This window comes from Diabrotica virgifera, chromosome 7 (assembly GCF_917563875.1).
Source record: "Diabrotica virgifera virgifera chromosome 7, PGI_DIABVI_V3a".
NCBI classification, from domain to species: Eukaryota; Metazoa; Arthropoda; class Insecta; order Coleoptera; family Chrysomelidae; genus Diabrotica; species Diabrotica virgifera.
Window position 1 is genome coordinate 140,820,697 of NC_065449.1, and position 22,197 is coordinate 140,842,893.

A 22,197-nucleotide genomic window follows, 5' to 3' on the forward strand; every position below is an offset into this window, starting at 1 on the left:
GAAGGGAGGGAGTTGACAAATGACAGATATTTGTAACATAAAAATGTGTCCGCCTTAGATCAAAAATTGATCTGTTTTTTTATTTTCTTAAAATCCAATAAATACTGCCAAATATCGGGGTGGACTCTTTTCTCTGGCCCACTCTGTATATACTGGAGAACTTACGGCAATTCACCAGGCAATGAAAAAATGTGGTTCTATCGATAAAAGCAAATTTGTGATTATAGGTCTGGATCCCGCGTATGAAAAAAAAGTTGATTAATAGCAAGCTGAAAATTTGTTAATAGCTTAAGGGTGTCTAGTCGGACAAACTTTTATATATGGGAACACTGAAACAGGGGAAGTTTTAATTTTGGAACAGGCTAAAAATTTGGAACGGTCACAATACGAAAACGGCATATTTATTTTGTCCGACAGAACAGACTTAAACTCTTCGAACAGAGATTAAACTCTCATGCAAAAATCAGACTGCTATTTATCACCAAATGGGCGTTTTAATGAGTGGAACATGTAGAATATGTCAAATAACAGGAATTATGACAGGTGATAAATAGCAGTCTGATTTTTGCATGAGAGTTTAATCTCTGTTCGGAGAGTTTAAGTCTGTTCTGTCGGACAAAATAAATGTGCCGCTTTCGTGGTGTGACCGTTCCAAATTTTTAACCTGTTCCACAATTAAAACTGCCCCTGTTACAGTGTTCCCATATATCAAAGTTTATCCGACTAGACACCCTTAAGCTATTAACAAATTTTCAGCTTGCTATTAATCAACTTTTTTTTCATACGCGGGATCCAGACCTATTATCACCGATTCATTGAGCCCATTACTTGGGATAAAACAGCTATATACAACTAACGCTATACTTCTCAAAATCAAAGAAAAATTATCTTATCTACAGGCTCAACAAAAAAATATTTCCTTCATCTGGGTACCTTCCCATATGTGAATAAGTGGACTCTCTAGCAAGCAATGCAACTACCGACAAAAGTATTGCTATCATAGATCAAATACTTTGGACTGATCACAAGGTAAACATCAAAGCCCATGTCCACAGAAAGTGGCAAACTACTTGGAATCAGACTACCAACAAACTTAAAGAATGCCTAAGTCAAGTAGGAACCAAACTCATCGTACCAAGTAACAGAAAAGACCAAGTCATTATCAACCGACTCCGAATAGGACATACATTAATTACACCACACACACAAACATATCTTCAACCAGAAGGCGGCTCCGATGTGTACCAAGTGCAACACGCAACTAACAGTGAAGCATGTCTTTATCGAGTGTCCAGTGTACCAGAACGAAAGGATCGCGTGTGCTCTTAGTGACAATCTAAAAAGTGTACTGACTTCAAACTTAAATCCCTATTAAGTTATCTCAAAATGACTAAACTATATACCAGATTATAAAGTATTTTTATGTAATATGTAATCATAATAATAATAATAATAATAGCGTTTATTGTCCAACAGAATCCATTTACAGGACAAAATATTACACAAATAAAAAATTAAATAAAATATTAGTAATTCATAGGTATTGATAATATAACAAAAATTTTACAAAACTAAATTTGAACCTAAAGAAATAAATTATTAATCACCTAGGTAGATCTTGGCCATAGAAATCAGTTGCTTTAAACTGCAGTTAAATATATCGCAGTAAATACTTACGGCATTATAATAGCTGCACATGACGAATAGAGGAGAATTTAACATTATTGAGAATTGTAATATATGTATCTTACTGTTTGTGTATGTCTCCCCGCTAATAACCCTTAGTGGTTGATGCGGGTCTATTTGTGTAATTAAACAAATGGTTTTTCTCAAAATAAAAGTACTTCAGTGGATATATATGTCCTTTTAAAATGACCAATTCGTGTGTAGTATATAAAACTTACGTATATTGTTTTAGAGATGATAGATGCAGTTGAAATAGATATCAAACACGATGTTAATAGTAGGAACGTTCCTATAAGGAATGTCACAGCCATAAGTAGGAAGAATATTTCGGGAGTGTTGACATATCTTCCATATCTATGGATATAGTAACCTACGATTCCGACAGTCACAATTCCAAGGATCTGAAAATTAAAAAATACATTTATTTAAATTTCTTTAAAGTTTATAGACCTGTATTTCATTGATTATAAGATTAAGATGGAAGAGACTTTTTAGTTGCAAAAATTGAAAAAATACGTTATTAGGTAAACTAATATCACTTAAGCCCAAAAATAATGTATTATCATATTATCTTCCATGAAACTCCTGAGTTAAAACGAAATCCTGGTGCAATGGAATGGATCCATGGTAGCAAACTATTTTATTATATGTATTGAATTTTTTTTTGTATAAGGTTTAGCAATGTGTAAAGTTGTTAATATATATACGTCTATGGTTTCTATGGAGATTAAATGCATATCATGGCCGTCTTAAGTATAGATATGTCCAATAGACCTATCTAATGTTAGGCTACCATGTGAATATAATTTATTGCTTCAAAGTCAGACAATTAAGTGTTCACAGCTCTACCTAAGAAAAAAACAGCAAAAACCTGTACTCATTATAACACAAAAACCATCAAGTTGTTAAGCCATTTCTGAAGGTAATACATGGCCGTATCTTTAATTAATGCGAGGAATAGGTACCTAAGTGACACACAGTTTGGTTTCCGTAACAGGGAACGAAAGAAACATTGTTTGGGATGAATGCACTTGCTTAAGGGTGATACAGTAGCTATCAATAGGTAGCCAAAACGCGTTCCAAGATTGCGGCTGTAATTTTGAATATTTTTTCGAGATATTTGACACACGTATTCGTAATATAATAAAGAATGGCGGTACGGAGCCCAATTTGAAAAATATATAGTGGAAATTACTCTGTAATTAAATACAATATTTAAAAAACGAGCCTGTACCGCCATTAAGAAGAACAAAAAATACACTTTCTTCAAATAAACTTTTTTATCCGATGCCTATATTTTGTGTCATTTTGGAACTACTAATGAAATAAAACATTTTAGTAGTTCCAAAGTGACACAAAATCTAGGCATCGGATAAAAAAGTTTATTTGAAGAAAGTGTATTTTTTTGTTCTTCTTAATAGCGGTACAGGCTCGTTTTTTTAATATTGTATTTAATTACCGAGTACCTAATTTCCACATATTAATATATTTTTCTAATTAGGCTCTGTACCGCCATTCTTTATTACATTACGAATACGTGTGCCAAATATCTCAAAAAAATATTCAAAATTACAGCCACAATCTTGGAACGCGTTTTCGCTACATGTTGATCGCTACTGTTTCCTCTTAAAGATGTCGTGATATCTGTAGACATGTACTGTTGTTTCATTTACTTATAAAAGGCATTTGATAGTGTAAAGCACTCTATATTGATCGAAGTTCTAAGAGACATTGGTTTGGACAGCAGAGACGTTCGCATAATTGCAAGTTTGTATTGGAATCAAACAACACCAGTTTTAGTGGATGGTTTGGAATCACAGGCTCTTAATATTAAAAGAAGGGATACCTTGTGTAGCCTCTGATTTTCAATGTTTACCCCGAAAGAATTTTCAGAGATGCACTTTCTGAAAAACAAGAATAACTTTTACTTATATGTAAATGATTGTGTTTTATTTAATTTCTATTGCTGTGTTGTCTTATTTCTTTCATAAGTTCTAAAATAGCATCTGTTATGAATTATTGCCGTATTGTTTTTCTCGTAGGGTTTTTATTTTTCTCGTGTTATTCGAGGAAACTATCTTGTTTGAGTTTCTTTACGTCAATACCTCTTGGAGATATTTTCTTAACTACTTTTTGTAGTTGAAGTTTAGTAAGAGTGAGAGTCACCAGTACGTTGTGGTCTAATGGAATGTCTGATCGTAGATAAGTTTTACAGGATACAACCGTATTGCGATATTTTCTGTTTATTATGATGAAGTCAATCTGGTTCTCCACAAATCTGTGATTATTTTCAGCAGGAGATTTACAAATGTATATGCTATTATAAATGGGTTACAATGATACAAATCCTATTAGGAGAGACCATTGTTGAATAGTGCGTTGAAACGTGTTTAATTTTTGATACAATCTAATATAGCTACACATTTCGCACATATATGTAATTCATATTGTTAAAATAATCATATTCCATTTTTAGAAATATGAACAGTAATTCAATGAGTAAAAAATACGAATATTACGTTTGCTATCTTTTTTTTAATTTTGTCTAATAATATCTAAAAGTTATTTGTGTAATAATAAAAATTATGTGTAATATCTAAAAGTTTTAATAATATTAAGTCACCACTTGACTCATTACATTAAAAAAAGAGAGGTCGTACTCTGTAAAATGTGTGGATATCAAATTATGGAGTAATTTAACTGCAATTTGTTTGTACAGAACCCTTTGTGTCAATACTATAAACAAGATATGATATCATCATTAGGTAAACCATGATATCATTTATTTTATAAGAAATCAGTTTCGCGCGATAAGTTTTATTCAATCCTGTAAACGATTTTTAAACCATCGTTCAAAAGAAATGGTCAAAAAATAATATATTCTCGTTGATGGTGGTATGGCGTTTAACTACCTACAGATAAGATTGGTAAGAGTGGTTAGCATTGGTCAGCACTTCATCTGATAGTAATATAAATATATAAAAGATATCTATAATAATCATCACATTTCTTTCTCCCTCAGAATGATAGGTACACCAGATAGCATAATCATATAATTATGTCAAATTTGGCGTTGATTTTCACCGATTTGCTGTTAAGGTTCCGCAAGGTGATTGCTACATATTCACCATATCATGTAGCTTTTTCATGTTACTTGATAATTGTTCATTACCGCGTACGCTTCTTCAGATCTACGGCTCTTTCAGTCCATGCGTCGTGTTTTTTATTTCTGTTTTTAAAATCTATAAATGTAGAATGTAGCTCATCCCGTAGCAATCCCATAATACTCGTTGCTCACGAAATAGCTCAATTAAATGAGTAATCAGTTCTTTCGACCATTCCATCGCTTAAGTAACCCTACGTGAACAAAGCAAAGAAAAATTTAGCAAAATCACTTAAGAACGAACAAGGCGATATGACTCCGACGGTTGCTGCTCGCGCACTATAGAGAAATGTTTCAGAGTTTCAGTAACATGTTTTTAAGTGTAGATCAGTCGCGGTGTGGTTTTACAACAATGTTTTTTAACTTTCTTTAATGTTAACTGACATCTGTTGGATAACATAAAATATGCTATATAACCAGAAAAATGTTATACAACACTGTGTTTTAAAACTTTTTTATTTAAAATTCTGTAACAAGTTACAAAACTTTGTTAATTAACATGTTTTTTTACATAGTTTGGACCCGGCTTTAGCGTAAAAAATAAATACTGTCGGACCTAAATCAAATTAAGAGAGCAACAGTTAGTCGTTCTAACAATAATTATTATGTTCAGAAATAAAAATTACAATGACATATACAAAGACTATAAGTTTAAATAATATGAAAAACCAAATAAACCAAAAAAAATACAGTGGAACCCCGATAAGTCGGCCTCCAATAACCCGGAAGTCCGCCTAATCCGGACCGATTTTCATCAGACAAAACAAACATTTTTTCACTTTGACCAAGTTTTTACCAAGAAATAAACGATACAGTATTATAAGTGTATGTAATTTAGATGTACTGCGCAAAATATGTATTTTATGTTTTTGCAATTATAATGGAGTTTATCTGTAAGTGTACCTGTTTTATTTATTATATTAATCCACCGACTAACCCGGATTTTCGATAACCCGGATCGGCTTCGGTTTCGATTAATTCGATTTATCGAGGTTCAATTGTACAACAAATGCGCTGAGCTGATGTACTGAAAATGATAAACGTCAAAATTCATAGTAAACAAGGTATCAAAGACATGCTGTACCTATTGTTTATCGTTGTTTAATTAATTGTGTTTTCTATGGACAAGCAGCTTAATTTTGGAATTTACTACTAATTAACTACGATCAACCTGAAGGTGGTTAAAATGTTGAAAGGTTTTTTTTTTCAATGTGTTACCGTACACTTAAGCTCGTATCTATTTTTGAAAACCTAGTTGGTTGGAATTAACGACAGCTTCTATTGTACTCGGTCTCGTAGTGTAGACGTTAACTGCCAATGTTGATTGACGCGTGATCTTGAATGTGTATTTTTCTATTGAGGTCTAGATTTTTATTCTTAGCCATTTCATTTAGTATTTACATAAATATTATAGGGGAGTCAATGTAAATGGAAAACGTGCATTGTTTCGGAAAAAATCAAAGAAGCTTATATTTTTCTAAAACCTTGTTTGTTAGTTTATAAATATATTATGTTAAAATAAAAAAATCTACTCGCAGACTTAGCCGCTAATATTTATTTTTTTCAAATTTTTTTATAATTTTTCAAACAAAAAAAGCTCATTTTTATAAATAATTTTAAAAATTCCGGCGAATTCATCATTTTTCTTTGATCAGAAATGTTTCTATTTTGTTTTTGATTATGCTGAATCCGAATCTGTCATTACAATTTAAAAATTCAAAATATCGGATCCAAGATGGCGGATTTTTTCCTAAAAAAACTTAATATTGTTATAAGCTATTTCTTTGTGGCATCTCATCCAATTTACTATTTTATTATCCACAATTTAAGTAGAAAATGAACTTTAGTTAATAAATTAAATAAATTTTGGAAAGCCAGCTTTAGATTTCATCACCTGCCCGCTTATCTAGATAAAATTCCAACAGAATTCTGCATCCTTAATACTCAAATGTAAAATAAAATAAAAATACTAGATTTATTGTAAAAGGGAGGTATATTTTAAAATATCCTAAATAAGGGTCACATTAAAACAAAACGTTTTCGGATTAAGAAATCCATTATCAGTGTTTCTAAAAGCCCTAAAATTAAGTATAACCTAATTATTTGAGAAAAAAAAGTTAAAAAGTTGACAGGGGTTTAAAAAACAAGAGGCCATACTTACAAAAAATAGCATGCCTGAGCCACCAAAATGTTTTAGGTAAAAACCCTTTAAATATGAACAATTATGTTATGTTACATGTTAATATAATAGTTTAAGGACGCTGCAGATATGTCTTTTTTTTTCGTCTTTAAAGAGGGGGGGTCTGGAATCTTCAAAAGACACCTCAGTCCAGAACGCCGCCTGACTGACCTTAGTGCAGGATTCATTCTTCGTAGTACCAGCGATAGTTCCCGAGGTGCTTTAAAACGCTCTCTCGTCGCCGAGGCTACGCCGAATGCCTACCTGCTAAACCAGACCCTCCTCTGTCATCCAGCGCTCCGAAAGTGGAATGGCCGCTTTAACATCGCTTCCGAAGCACTTTACCTTCATTTATCCACAGACTGTAAGCAAGGAGGCCCTTCATTTTCCCCGTTCCCCCTTTTTTTTCGTCCCAAGATTGGGCTTTTTTTTTCTAGAGCTTCTTTCCCACAGTCTGTCTCATACAATATATCTCACTTATTCGCCTCTCGTCAAAACGTATTCCCTCTGCTTTCTACTCACAATATATTTCTCTCTCACCCTATCGTTGGTACAGCTGTTTTTCCTCCTCTTCTTTCTTCTTGATCACTACACGGATATAGTTGTGTATGCTAGTCCAACCAGTTTTATTTTCAATCATTCTCTCAATCATTTCTCGCACTGTCACAAAATTCACACCTGTCTCTCTTTCCATTCTATTTATTTCTACTACCCATCTGTTGCACTCTAGCATCGTATGTGTAACAGTGTCCGGGTGTCTGCAGTATAGACATTCATCAGTGTCAGCCTTTCCAAACCTAGAGAAGTAGGCTCTAAAACACCCGTGTCCTGTGAGCACCTGCGTCAGGAAATAGTCCAGTCGCCTGTGACCACAGTCCATCCAATCTTTCAAGTTAGGAAGCAACATCTTTGTCCACTGTGCCACATGCTCCATGTTGTTCCATTCTTGCTGCCATCTTTCAATTGACCTTTCTCTTTCCTGTCTTCTCTCGGCCGTAGTAAGCTCAAGTTCTCTTCTCTCATACAGTTCTTTTCTTTCTATTACCAACACATGCAGCGGAACACATCCAGTGATGGCCCACAAGGCTGCGGCAGACACAGTCCTGTAGGCGCATGCCACTCGCAGCAGACTTGTTCTGTCCACTCGTGTAATGAGCCCCCTGTAGGCCCGTATCGCTACCGCCTCACTCCAGACTGGGGCCGCATAGAGGACGATCGACTGCACAACACCGTGCAAGACCCTCCTCCTTTCGGATTTGGGTCCTCCAATGTTGGGCATCACCCTCCCCAACGCAGCCGCACTGTTTGCAGCCTTCCGGGTCACCACCTGCACTTGCTCCCCCCATTTTCCATTCGGGTGCAACGTCACTCCTAGGTACTTTACGTGTTTCTTGGGTGTTAGACACGCTCCTGCACATTGTAGCTCCACACTTTGCCTGTTCCTTTTCCCCTTCAGAATGATGGCCTCGGTCTTCTCTGTCGCGAGTTTCAGTCCATGCTGTGTCATCCATTTCTTCACGACGCCGCCTGCTTTCCGTACCCGGTATTTAAGATCTGGCTCGTCCCGCGCCACTACCAGCACAGCGAGATCGTCTGCAAATGCGAAGGGAGACGTACCCTTTCCATATTCACAGTTCAGAATCCCGTCATATGCTAGATTCCATAGCGTCGGGCCCAAGACAGATCCCTGGGGAACACCTGCCGTCACATCCACGATCGTGCCTTTCTCCACCATAATTCTTCTTTCAGACAGATATTCCGCTACCACGTTCATCAGGTATCCAGAACATTCTCTCTCCTCCATTGCCTTCATTACCTCGTTCCACTGCAGCGTAATGAATGCATTCCTAACATCGAACAACAACAGGGCCGCCCAACGGTGTTCATCCCCTCTATTGCGCAATGCGTCGAATACACTCACGATTGCATGAATCGTGCTTCTCCCTTTACAGAAAAAAGATATGTCTGGATATTACAATTCCAAGAGTATTAATATGTACAAATATGTACACATTACATACAATTTTGTTTTCCTAGACGTCTATACGTAAAAGGCCTTTCTCATTATTTGTCTAAGTGTATTGATATTATATGACCAACATAACAACTATAGGTATTATTGTTGACTGCATAAATTCCGGTAACGTAAATATTTTATTTTCCTATTTGATTATTTAATTAATGGATAATTCAAACTTTTTCATTTATGTTCGAATAACTTTAACTCCAACATATGCAAATTTGATACTGTTTTTATGTCAACTCAAATATTAAAATAAACTTTAAACGATGTGCCTGAAATAACAATATAACATCTAGGTTACATTGACGGTTCTTGACGTCTTTTTGAGTTGATCTTGTATTCAGTTGTCAGTTGGCCATTGAAATCCAATATGTGAGGTTTAATTCTCCAAAAAAATTTCAACCACGTGGGAAGAGTCCTGTGTTGCCCTGGGTAATATCCAGGCATATCTGCAACCTCCTTAAACTATTATATTAACATGTAACATAACATAACTGTTCACATTTAAAGGTGTTTTACCCAAAACATTTTGGTGGCTTAGGTTGACAGAGTCAACTTTTTAACTTTTTTTTCTCAATTAATTTGGTTATACTTAATTTTAGGGCTTTTAGAAACACTGATGATGGATTTCTTAATCCGAAAACGTTTAGTTTTAATGTGACCCTTATTTAGGGTATTTTAAAATATACCTTTTACAACAAATCTAGTATTTTTGTGATTTATAGTATACAGCCAGCTACAGGAAGTTTATTTTCCTCGTGGATTTTTTAAAATAAAATAATTCGGGGGCCACTACCATCGGTTGACCTGCAAAGGTTTCTACTTTTCAGTGTCTTCAGAGCCGTCTGTGGTGTACCCCGAAGCGAACTAATTCTGGGTGTCCCATTGGGGACAGCCAGACAGATCGCTTTTAACGGCATGCATGCTTTGTAAATTTGTAAAAAGCTCAGGCAATATAGTAACCAAGGATTCTGCATTCCGACCTATAGATAATTTTTTTTCTAAACAAATTTTGTTTATGTTTCTTCAGTGTCGGTTTAACCTAACTTCGGGCCCTGGGCGCTGGAGGTTTAGGGGGCCCCCTTCATTGCTATTCGTTGGCAGTTTTTTTAACAAGAAAACACATGCATTAACTATAAAGGTTTATTGTAAAATCCATAAAATAATTTTTTTTAAACAAACAAGGAGAATAGCAAACGTAAAAAATAATCCAAAAAATACATTTAAAAACATAAAAAACAGAAAGTTCAACAAAACAACACATGACAAACAAAAAACATTCTAAAAAATACATAAAGACAAAAATTAGATCACTTTTTTTGTTGACTTGGCATTCGCAACCTGCCATATATTATCACAATTCAGTTTCTCCAGTTCTTCATTCTCTATATCATCATCATCATCATCATCATCATCATCATCAGTAGCTCGACAACCCTTGTTGGGTCCTGGCTTGTTCAGGATTTTCCGCCATTCTGTTCTGTTCCTTGCTTTGTTCTTCCAGTGGGTAATCTCAAATGTTTTCAGGTCTTGTTCCACTTGTTTCATGTATCTAAGTTTGGGTCTTCCCTTTGACCTTCTCCCTACTGGTGTTTGCTTCATTATATGCTTTGGTGTTTCGGTCTCCAACATTCGTTCAACATGGCCCATCCAGCGCAGACGTCCGATCTTTATGGATGTTATGACGTCGGGTTCGTTGTATGCTGCGTATAGTTCAAAATTATATCTTCTGCGCCATACGTCATTTTCTTTCACCCCCTTATATATGTGTCTAAGGATTTTTCGTTCAAACGTACCTAATAAGTTCTCATCGCTTTTCGGCAGCGTCCATGTCTCTGATCCATATATAAGAACCGGTTTTATCAGGGTTTTGTATATTTTGCATTTGGTTTTTCTTTCATTCTCTATATACAATGGTGATGATGAGTCTAGGTTTTCTTGGCCCAAATTTGACCTTAAATATGTTTTTATTCTTTTTAAAGCCGAGAAACACCGCTCGCCTGACGCTTTAGAAATTGGTATCGTCAAATAAATTTGCAGTAAAGTTAAAATATTGGAAAAAGTTGCCTTTACACCTTGGATCACATCAAATTTTTCATAAATTGTATGTTTATTCAAATTTTGGCATAACGCAACGTTACAAAATGGGCAATTTCATTATGCAAGTTCTCTTTGGTTTCATCAACATCTTTTTTTATATTTCTCGCATAAATTATTAATTGACGTTTTGATTTCTTCTTTATCTAGCGTAAAAAAACATCTAAAAGCTGATGTTACATCCTTGTAGCATTCAATGCTCTTTAAAAGATCTTGATTAATATTGTCGCATATAACATAACATTAAAGACTTCAATTCTAAATCTCTCTTGCCCATTTAAAATCGTTTCACTTTCACCTGCTTCATCTAAAAATGTTTTTCTTTTCTTTGTTCTTTGAAGGTCAGCTGTATAGTAGTTGTTTGAAATATCCTCGCCTTGGCAAAAGGAAGTTTTCGCTTCTTGTTCAATTTCGCTAAACTTATTTCTTACTTCTCCAACAAAGCTCAAAAGAGATCTCATTAATTCTACTCCAATTGACACGTTGAAGTCCACAGTTTCTAACGTTTTGCTTGTTTCATTCACTCATTCCAAAATTCTTGCCCAAATCAGTGTCAATAGAGCTGTCTTAAAGGTATCCGTTTTATTGTGCAGTGCCTTAGCTTCATTTCTAACTACTGATTTTTCATCTCTATTATTACTTACCTGAAAAAAAAAATATGTTTGATGATTCCATAGTTTTCAATCAGGCGGATCATCTAGTTTCAATTAATCTTTTTACACAACATTTGCCGCTTTCTTTTCGTAAATTCCACCTTTGGGGAGAAGCCGAAAAAACGTGTAGATACTTTAAATAGTGCTGAAATAACCAGTTGCTTTCAAGCTGGATTCATTTGCAAAATTCACTGCTAGATTTAGAGAATGATTCGCACATGGGACATAAATAGCGGTTGATGATAATGCTCGTATTCTTGCTTAAAGCCCTGTGTAACTATTTTCGGAAAATATGTAGATTATTTAGCGACTTTTTTATAACTAATAGAAATATGTAGATTATTTAGCGACTTTTTTATAACTAAAAGGAACGGGCCCCTCCGGGGCCCGGGCCCCTGGGCGCCCGCCCCAAGCGCCCAGTGGATAAACCGGCACTGTGTTTCTTGGTAAAAAAAATCCTCTAATAATATAATTTAATCTGACTTATTCATATTGACAATTCAGACATAATATACATATTATAAATATTAAATAGGCCATTCCAACATGTTGTCAATTTTAAAATCAATCTGACAGCAGGATGTATTATTCTATCATTTATTATTATGTATTATTCTATCAGTTCTTAATGTGTTTTAGATCATTTTAGTTGCATTTATTTGTTTGTTTTGTACAAGCATTAATTTAACATTTTTACTGGAATAATTGATAATATGCTTCATTTCTGTTGTGTTTTGAAGTGTGGAATGAGAAGTAATCGTGATAAAGTTAAGTTTTATCGGTTACCATCAGTGCTACATTTTAAGCATAAGACCAACCGAACTAAATAAGTTATGATCTGCGAGACATAAACAATGGTTAAGGCCATGGGTACATAATTCGCAAATATTTTACGGTTATCCCTACCTTTTCTGTCTTTACATGACAAATTACTTGTAGTAAAATTCCCACTGGTATGGATATGTAAATATTACTATAATGTCATTCTACTTGACAATGTCATAACTAACTTAAAGAGATGGTGAATGTTCTTGGATAACTGTTATTTTTTGTATAATTGCAAATTATTAATTCAGTTAATAAATGTGATAATTTTTTCACTAACTATGTATTCAGTGATTTTAATAATTTATATGTACCTACAACAAAAACTAATACTCGATCGAGAAAAGAGGAAAAGTGTTAAAGTTATTTTTTAATAATATATTGTTATTATGGAACGCTTACAATTTTGAACATCTTTAACAACAAAATACTTAGATCACAGAATATATCTTGATGTATTCTTTGCTTCTATCTCCATAAATAATACACAATAAATAACTTTTTATAAAGTTCACGTCTTAAATCAATTATTTATCAAATACACTATACGCTCTGAGCTTCGCTGGTGTCGCTCCTAGCGGTTACTAATTCAACTTTTACCGGTAATTTTTAAATTTATTATTTAATTGTTATCGCTTAATATTTACAACGCAAAAAAGTAATTAAATTGTAATCGATTTTTTAAAAATTTTTCTAATCATTTTGACGTTCTATTGATAAAATATCAATTTCTTACTTCGGATACTTTGACAATAATCGTGTAGATGGCGCTAAGATTATAATAGATTATTTATAATTAGATATTACGGAACATTAAAAAAACTTAAATTCAGTATTTAAAACGTAAGTATATTTAAGGTAAAAATATATACCACAGCTTTGACCAACTAATAATGTTTATAATTAATGTTTTTAATTTTAATTTTAAATTAATCACTTTGACATTTATGTCAAATTTCCAGTAAACGTTTACAAACTTGTCACTACTGGCGTTCGCGAATTTGTAAATATCCCCTCTACGTACGAGCTCACAGCGTATATATCAATATTATTTAATCAACAACTCAAAATATTCCCCATTCATGTCAAATATTTAAAATTGTCACTAATTGTCAGTGTCTGACTGACAATATGCTGACAATATTCATTTCGACTGAGTGCGTTGTATGACAAAGATAGATTTGGAAAATATTACCACGGACATTGTGTTCATTTTTTTCGAATTCTGAAAAACCAATAAATATTTTTGAAAAATCTAAACGTAGAATGAAAGACTAATTTATTACCGAGGGCCAAAAGTCCCTTAGATTAAATAAGAAGTTTATTTTGAATGAGATTTTTGAAATTAAAAATAACACTAAATTTTCTCTTAGTTTTTCACCCCTGTAACTTATTAAAATAAACATTATAGAAGTTCTCAGGGACTTTCGGCCCTCGCTAATAACGTAATCTTTCATTCTGCGTTTAAATTTTTCATAAATACTTATTAGTTTTCTCAGGATTCGAAAAAAGTGAATCCCCATTTGAATATAATAAAGCTTTTTTTTCTCTCTGATTCTGGTCTTGGTTTAGAACTAGAACCTTTAGCCACGTAATTGTATATCTTATCACTAACTCAGGTGTAATGTGTAGTGTGTGTGTTGAGTAAGTGTCTTGTTACTTTGCAAAGTCGACGTCATTGTCTTTGCAAAGAGGACACAAGGACAGAAACTATTTTCATTTATTAATTTATAATAAATCAAAAATTCCTGACCCTGGTGGGATTCGAACTCACTACCATTCGGAACTTTCTATCCAAAGGTTAGGCGCTCTTACCACTGAGCCACAGAGGGGCTATAATAAAGCTATAAAATGTATTATAAAAATGCTAAATAACTAACTACTGTACCTACAAGCAACTGTATTGTCTACCAACAACTTTCGAAAATATTCACTTATCTTTATTTATTCACTGCTTAAAACTAAATAAAGTCGTTCAAGTACTTCTACAACTAAAAACTACACAAAATCAACAACAAAATGTTCGAAAAATAAAACTAAAAAACTATTAAAGCGGTGAAAAATTTAACAAACACAATGTCAAAAAATATAAACAAATAAACTATGTTCGTTCTCGAACACTGTCGCGGACTTTTAGTCATGGAATGCTTCACTTGTCGTCGACTAGTCCCTGACTGTCACTGCTAATACCCTTATTAATTTCCTCCCAGCACCGGTAACATAAACGTCCAAATCCTGAAATGGCCTATAGGGCTTGTCATTCACTGTCATATGTACCGAGCTTCTGTCATATGTCGTACAATCCGTGTAGGTATATTAATACAAGAATGAAAAACCGCTAAACGCCTTAAAAATGAGTGGCGCATACAATATTCCAGGTACAAAAGATCTGGTATGAATATTACGTGGTGCGAAAATGTATTTTCATTTTGATGTAGAACAAAATTCTAGTTTTATTTTAAAAGATTTTTCCATAATATTTGCTAAATTTGAAGTAAACGCGCCACAAAAGAATAACTTTGATACAGTTTGAATTTTGAAACTCTTTTGTGGCGCGTTTACTTCAAACTTAGCAAATATTATGGAAAAATCTTTTAAAATAAAACTAGAATTTTGTTTTACATCAAAATGAAAATACATTTTCGCGCCACGTAATATTCATAACAGATGTTTTGTAGCTGGAATATTGTATGCGCCACTCATTTTTAAGGCGTTTAGCGGTTTTTTATTCTTTTATCAGGAGTTTTTCAATTTTTTTTTTAAATTAAATGTATGAAGTTGAATGCAATGTTCCCCTATTACTAGTTAAGCTTTATAAATGGTCACCTTTGTTGCATTATCTCCCAAATGATCTAGTGTCCATCGAATGTACACTAGATTTTTTTCTATTCGAAATAGATTGAAAAAAAATATTGAGATGACCGGTAAATGAAGCCGGATTGCCCGTTGCCAGATCAAATTTAGCGTCGTAATCACTACAACTACATAAACCATTTCGGGAATAATCGTTAATTGGATTATAATTTTGTAGCTTAATAACTTCTAAAAGGCTTAACCGATTTTGATCAGTAAACATGAGTTTGAAACGTATTTACGAGTATCTGATGGATCTAAGGTCAAGTAAGATAACTGAAGCTATTACAGGAATTATTGAGCTTGAGAAATCGTTTTTCCCGTAGGAAATAGATTTGATCATACTTATGAAGCCTATAACTTAAAAATTCTAGTTTTGCCGGATATAACGTATACACCGTTAGATTCGTCTAGAGTCCTTCTACAAACGCTCAGTTATTGGCGCAATTTGTAGGTTGAAATTTTGAGTAATTGTCGAAAAACCAAAATTTTTAAAGTATAATTTTTCAGTTTTTCAGCTATACTGAGCTGTGTGTATGTCTGATCCTGACGGCTTAGACACCATTTGAATGCTTAACTCAACGCTATTGATTTGGTGGATTTGCGGTTCTCCTGTCTCTTCTTGATCCGAAGATATATACCCCCAAAAAATATGCCGTTTTGTACCTACCAAGTCCTCTAGCTGGCTTATGGGTGGTCAGAAGTCACAAACTACACCAGTTCTGAATCGGCCCAGATCCCCTCTTCAATCACAGAAAAAAAATTCAAATCGGTTTAACTTTCAAACACACATACATATCCACAAACATTTTCCCTTTGTTAAATAAAAATTGAGTCATATTTCTGAGCTCGGTAACTTTTGAATGGTATAACCGATTTTCAAAATTAGACATGCGTTGGAAAAGTAATGATCAGTACTATTAGAAGCCGCAAAGGTCGGACTTCTTGGGAGTTTTGGGGATGAGAACGAAAACAGACCCTAAATATAAAGGGCCGTAAAATCCACACCCTTGGACCAAAATGGATGGTTGACATATGAATGGGTGAGTCTTTTCCTGAACTTTAAGATGGGACTTGGCCCATCTTTCGAATCAGTCAGATTTTGAAAATCGAAAATTTCGTGTATCTATATATAGTGTCGCGTATAGGGGGGTGTTGGTGTGCGCCACTGGCGAGAACTGCCATTCTCTGGTAATTATACACTGATTATACAACATGTTGTGACAGAAGCTTAAAACAGATAACAATCGATGAAAAGCCCTATTAGACGACTTTAAAATGATATGTATTGCCAATTTTTTTAAATGCTTTATATTTATTTTAAGATGTTGCTGAGCTGAACCTAAATTAAATGTCCAAATTGACAAGAGGCAGGAGGCTGTCAGCTTAAACATTGAATTTAAACGAAAAGAAATGTTTATTTGTGAAATAAACATTATTTTATGTTTTCTGACATCAGTAAAATATATTTTGAATTCAATAAATTACATACATTTTTCTTTTTGTGTCAATTAATTTATCTTAAAAATAATTGTTTTGAACTCCCTGCAAAAATAATTGTGTCAATGTTTATATTACTGAACAGAGAATTGAATAGGTAACCTTTCAAATGAGCTAGCACACGACTCCTATTCTTATTAAAAAATCATCGACTACGTCATCTCACCCAGATGGACGACGTCATTAGTGTGGTATATTTGCCAAAAAATCACAACTTAAAAATAAAAATCGACCTGTTTCGATATTTTTCCTTAAAGTCGCCGGCTTACTAAATACCGAATTTATTCCAAACATTTTTTACACCATACTTTATATTTCTTTATGAAATTATAAAAAGTTATATCTTGTTAGAATTTTTTCGTACGTAAAAACTACATTGACTCCACTATTATTCAAATTATCTTTCTACAAAAACTATAATTTTGTACTCTACTTATCACTGTTATAATTCCATGAGAAATACGAAACTAAAAAATCATAAATTTTTGTAAAATTCCAACTAATTTAAATGTTCCGTCAACTAAAAATTAACTGTCTTTATCGATACTTATTCTATTCTTTAAATCGTATGAATCAAGGTGAGTCTGCAACTCGATTATAAAATCACCACACCACGGCAGACCAAACTGGAAGTAGGTCAATGTGATCGATGTTCATCAAAATGAAAATAGCCCATTACATACTCGATGAGATTTCTCAATATTGTGGGTGCGTCCGGCAAATATCCCATGTTATTTTCGAAAACATAAATACTCGTTTTGAAGGATTACATTTTTAAGACGCCGATAGATTACTATAACTTACGAGTATGTATATTAGTTTGTACTTTTAACAAAAAATAAATATAATAAGAGAAAAACTACTACACTTCTCCAAGAAATTAACGCACTACCTTAAAAATGGGCCATTTTTGATGTCTGTAATTTCCTAAACCTGTTGTCCGATTCCGATTTAAGTCTTCTTCTTCTACGGCACTACAGTCCCAATTGCGCCTTGGCCTCCTTTATTTTTTGCCTCCACCCTTGTTTGACTGTGGCTGCTCTTCTCCATACACGGACTCGTAAAAGGGCTTGTGCGTCACAGCGTCGCTGTTTACTGTGTCTTCCCAACGCTTTCTTGGCTTTCCAATCGGTCTCTTTTCCTGCATTCTAGAATTCAGTGCTCTTTTTAGTAGCCTATCCTCTCCCATTTTTATCCGATCCAATTCTTATTCTATTCCGATTTAAGTGCTTATTTTAATACGTTACAGCCTTATTCTTTGACAATATCGCTGTAATAATATTGTTGCTGTACAGGTAAATTATCCTTTTATACCGGGTGTACCAATCAAACTGTGATTTTTTTCAAAGTTCGCTTAGCCCAGTGGAACATTCTAGCGTTTATAAAATACTGAAATTAAAACCAAACTATAGCCTCATGTTTTCTTAATATTCTGTTTTTTATTCATTCGCGTAAGTTGGATACTAAAAAAAGTTAGATACTTTAGCAACTAACCTCGTTTTTTGTCAATAAAGTGTGTTTTTAAATAAGTTTGGCAAACTTTAAGGGGTAATTCTGCATGATAAAATAATGACAGTTTGCTTTATAAACATATTATGTCCGCCAATGCTTCGTTTCCGAGATAGGTGTTAAAATTTTTCTTACAAACTGTCGATTTATTTATTGCTTTAAAACCGGTTAAGATATGCAGATAAAATTTGGTGGGTTTTAAGAGGTAGTTAATGCGCATTTTTTCATATACAATTATGAATTTAATATTCATCATTGGAACGCATATGGGTTATATGACCCTTACGTGCGCCAATGGTGAACATAAAATTCTTAATTGTATGTCATAAAATGCACAATTACTACCTCTTAAAACCCACCAAATATCATTTGCATATCTTAACCGGTTTTAAAGCAATAAATAAATCATCAGTTTGTATAGAAAATAGTAAGAAACATTTCAACACCACCTATCTCGGAAACGAAGCATTTGCAGACATATGTTTATGAAGCAAACTGTCATTATTTTTTCATGATTCATGCAGTTAATCATGAAACACCCCTTAAAGTTTGCCATACTTAATTAAAAACACCCTGTATTGATGAAAAACAATAGTACCTAACTTTATTACTATATATAAGAGTAATAGTACTCTTAGTACCTAACTATTTTATTACCCAACATAAGTAAATGAATCAAAAAACAGAATGTTAGAAAACATGAGGCTATAGTTGGGTTTTAATTTCAGTATTTTATAAATGCTAAAATATTCCACAGGGTGACGCGAACTTTGAGAAAAAATCACAGTTTGATTGGTATATCTGATATACAATGACAATAGGGAACTTGCACAATTTTTATTACATATTACAGGTGAGTGCATGTAGATTTTCACTTCGGAAAAAATCAAACAAGATAGAACTTTTTGTAATTTCATTAGGAAATGTTTAATAAACAACATATCAAAAAGTTCTACTCGAGAAGTGGGTGCTTCATTTTTTAATTAAACAAATGATCTGCGAAATTAATTGTTTTTTTTAAACTACGTAAGACGTCATCGTATACCTTCATGAAGAGCTCCGAATGGCTCCCATTGATTAGTTCTATGCCAAATCGAAAAATGAGTACAAATCATCGCGAACCGTGGTGGTAGCACACATTATTAAAACGAGTGATACTTGTTTTTTCTTGAATCTATAATTTAATTATTGTTATAAATTTAACTATAATGGTACATCGAAATTTTCAATCCATTTATTATATATTTTTTTAATTTTTCCTTGTTTTCTATTTGATTTTTATAATAAAAGGAAGCAATAATGACTGCAGTGTATTAGGGAATCAATAATTTTGTTTATCAATGCTCACAACCTACGCACATTTTTTAAACAAATTTATTCCAAAATTTAGTCATATATTATAAAATTATGAAAATGACCTTTATGTTATTACTATAAAGTCAAGTATAAACAGTTCGATCCGTTGTATATTTTCCATTCATTGTGACTTTGAAAACTTCGACGTTTTATGGTATAAATACTATTTTTCTATGGATTCTATACAATATGCAACTTCTCTCACTACTTACACACATTCAAAACGAACAATTCCTCACGCAGTGAGAAAAGTTGGCCATTGCAGTGAGTAATATATTTTCTGGGTCTAGGAAAGTTGGTCGAAAATACTTCGTCGACGGAAAATTAGTCGACAACATTTGGTCGACAAACAGTTGGTCGAATGCACAATTCATCGAATCTACAATTCGTCGACGAACATTTGGTCGAATGGATTTTTCGTCGACAAACTGTTATTTATCTTTAGGATAAAGGGATTAATGATGACAAACGACGGATTATTGGTTTTTATATTGTTAACTGGAATATTGTATTATACATATCTGAATTAATTTTTTGGGGGGTTTTGTTAATTTTTTGTTTCTAAATCTTAATTATTTTTAAATTTAATAAAAAAATTTTCTGCGGTGGGAGAGTAGACAGCAAATATAAACCGATATTTTAATTAGTGATGGTATACCGTTCTTCTTTTTGGTGTCGGCGCACTTGCGAACGGAGGATTTCCGGACAAGTCAAATTTGGGGGCACTTGCGGACAAGACGAAATATGCGAGATGCTGAGGTAAATAAATTGTTAGGGAATCAAGGCATTTCCGTACAATGTTTTCGACTGCAATAATCAGTCAATATCAATGAAATAGTAAAGAAATCGTGAGAATAAACATCCCTTCACACTTTATCCAAGGCTTAGGACTCGCAATTTATAAAATAATTTTTTTGATATGGTATAAGAAACTAACTTTATATATTGGCGTGTTTCTGCCATGTATTATTCCCTTTGGGTCTTTGTCGACGAAAAATCCATTCGATCAAATGTTCGTCGACGAATTGTACATTCGATGAATTGTGCATTCGACCATCTGTTTGTCGACCAAATGTTGTCGACTAATTTTCCATCGACGAAGTGTTCTCGACCAACTTTCCGACACCGATTTTTTCTCACGGGTTCTCCTACGGTCTTCCATACTATGATCGCCGTTTTCATGGTAACATGCACAATATAAACACAATTAATGTTGTCATAAATGTGTTAAAGCAAAACCTATCAGGAATTACGTTTCAAAACTGTTCAAAAATAACTGTTAATTAGAATTTTAAAAAATACGGTATATAAATTTTAAGAATATTAAATACCTACATGTATATGTATTTTATTTCAATTTATGCATATACTATACCTAAAAGCACCCAAATTATTTAATTTTGAAGTTTGAACTCTTGACAAAACCGCATCCATAGAAAAAGTACAGTGTACAACACATGAGAAAATGACATAATTCTCCCTCGCTTGATTTGCGGTCCTCGCCTCATCCCTCGGCTCGTGCCAACAAACTTCTGCGCTCGTTAGAAATATGTCTTTTTTTCTCACTTGTACAATATACTATTAAAGCCAAACATCCATTATAAATATTATAATATAAGTATATTTTGAAAATATTTCTCACAATTATATAGCGTAGCAAAACAAACGAAAAATCAAAATTTCAATATGATTGAAGCAATTGACGATTAATATTATCAATTATTAATATTAATATTTCGATACCAAACTTCTGCAAAGTACTTAGAAAAACCCGCTAGACAGACCATAATAGTCTAAGAGCTGGGAGCGGATTGTGTGCGTGATAAGTAATATGGAAAAACTATACGGGGATATGTTTAATTAGTTGTGCACATGACTTTCCCCAACGGCCGGAAACCAGAGTGGGGGACGAGGGTAGTTATAAGGGGTCAAAGTCGCAGTTTTTATTATTTTTTTGTGACGCTCATGATCGAGAGAGTGCACCAAAATTTGGGAATGAATAAGTAGGTCATCATGTAACTAAGTAAAATCTCTAGGAGCGGAACGCTGCGTTGCCGACAAAGGGGTGGGGGTAGGGGTGAATATAAAAAATATAAGGGGTTTTTTGCGACGTTCTTGATTGGTATAGTGCACCAAAATTTGGGAATAAGTAGACCATGACATAACTAAGTAAAATCCCCAGAGCCGGAAACCAGAGTGGGGGACGAGGGTAGTTATAAGGGGTCAAAGTCGCGGTTTTTATTATTTTTTTGTGACGCTCATGATCGAGATAGTGCCCTAAAATTTGGGATGAAGTAGGTCATGACGTAACTAAGTAAAATCTTCTGGGATGTAACGCTGCGTCGACAAAGGG

The 22,197-nt window shown here is 33.7% G+C and overlaps 1 protein-coding gene across 2 annotated transcripts in view; it reads right to left on the bottom strand.

The window, feature by feature from the left end:
- Positions 1-22,197, bottom strand: part of LOC126888070 (CKLF-like MARVEL transmembrane domain-containing protein 8) — a 158,826-nt gene that overhangs the window by 51,688 nt on the left and 84,941 nt on the right. For both annotated transcript variants that reach the window (XM_050656090.1, XM_050656091.1), the window contains exon 3: positions 1,905-2,087. In XM_050656090.1, coding sequence (XP_050512047.1) covers positions 1,905-2,087 — 183 coding nt within the window. The remainder of the gene's footprint in view (positions 1-1,904; positions 2,088-22,197) is intronic.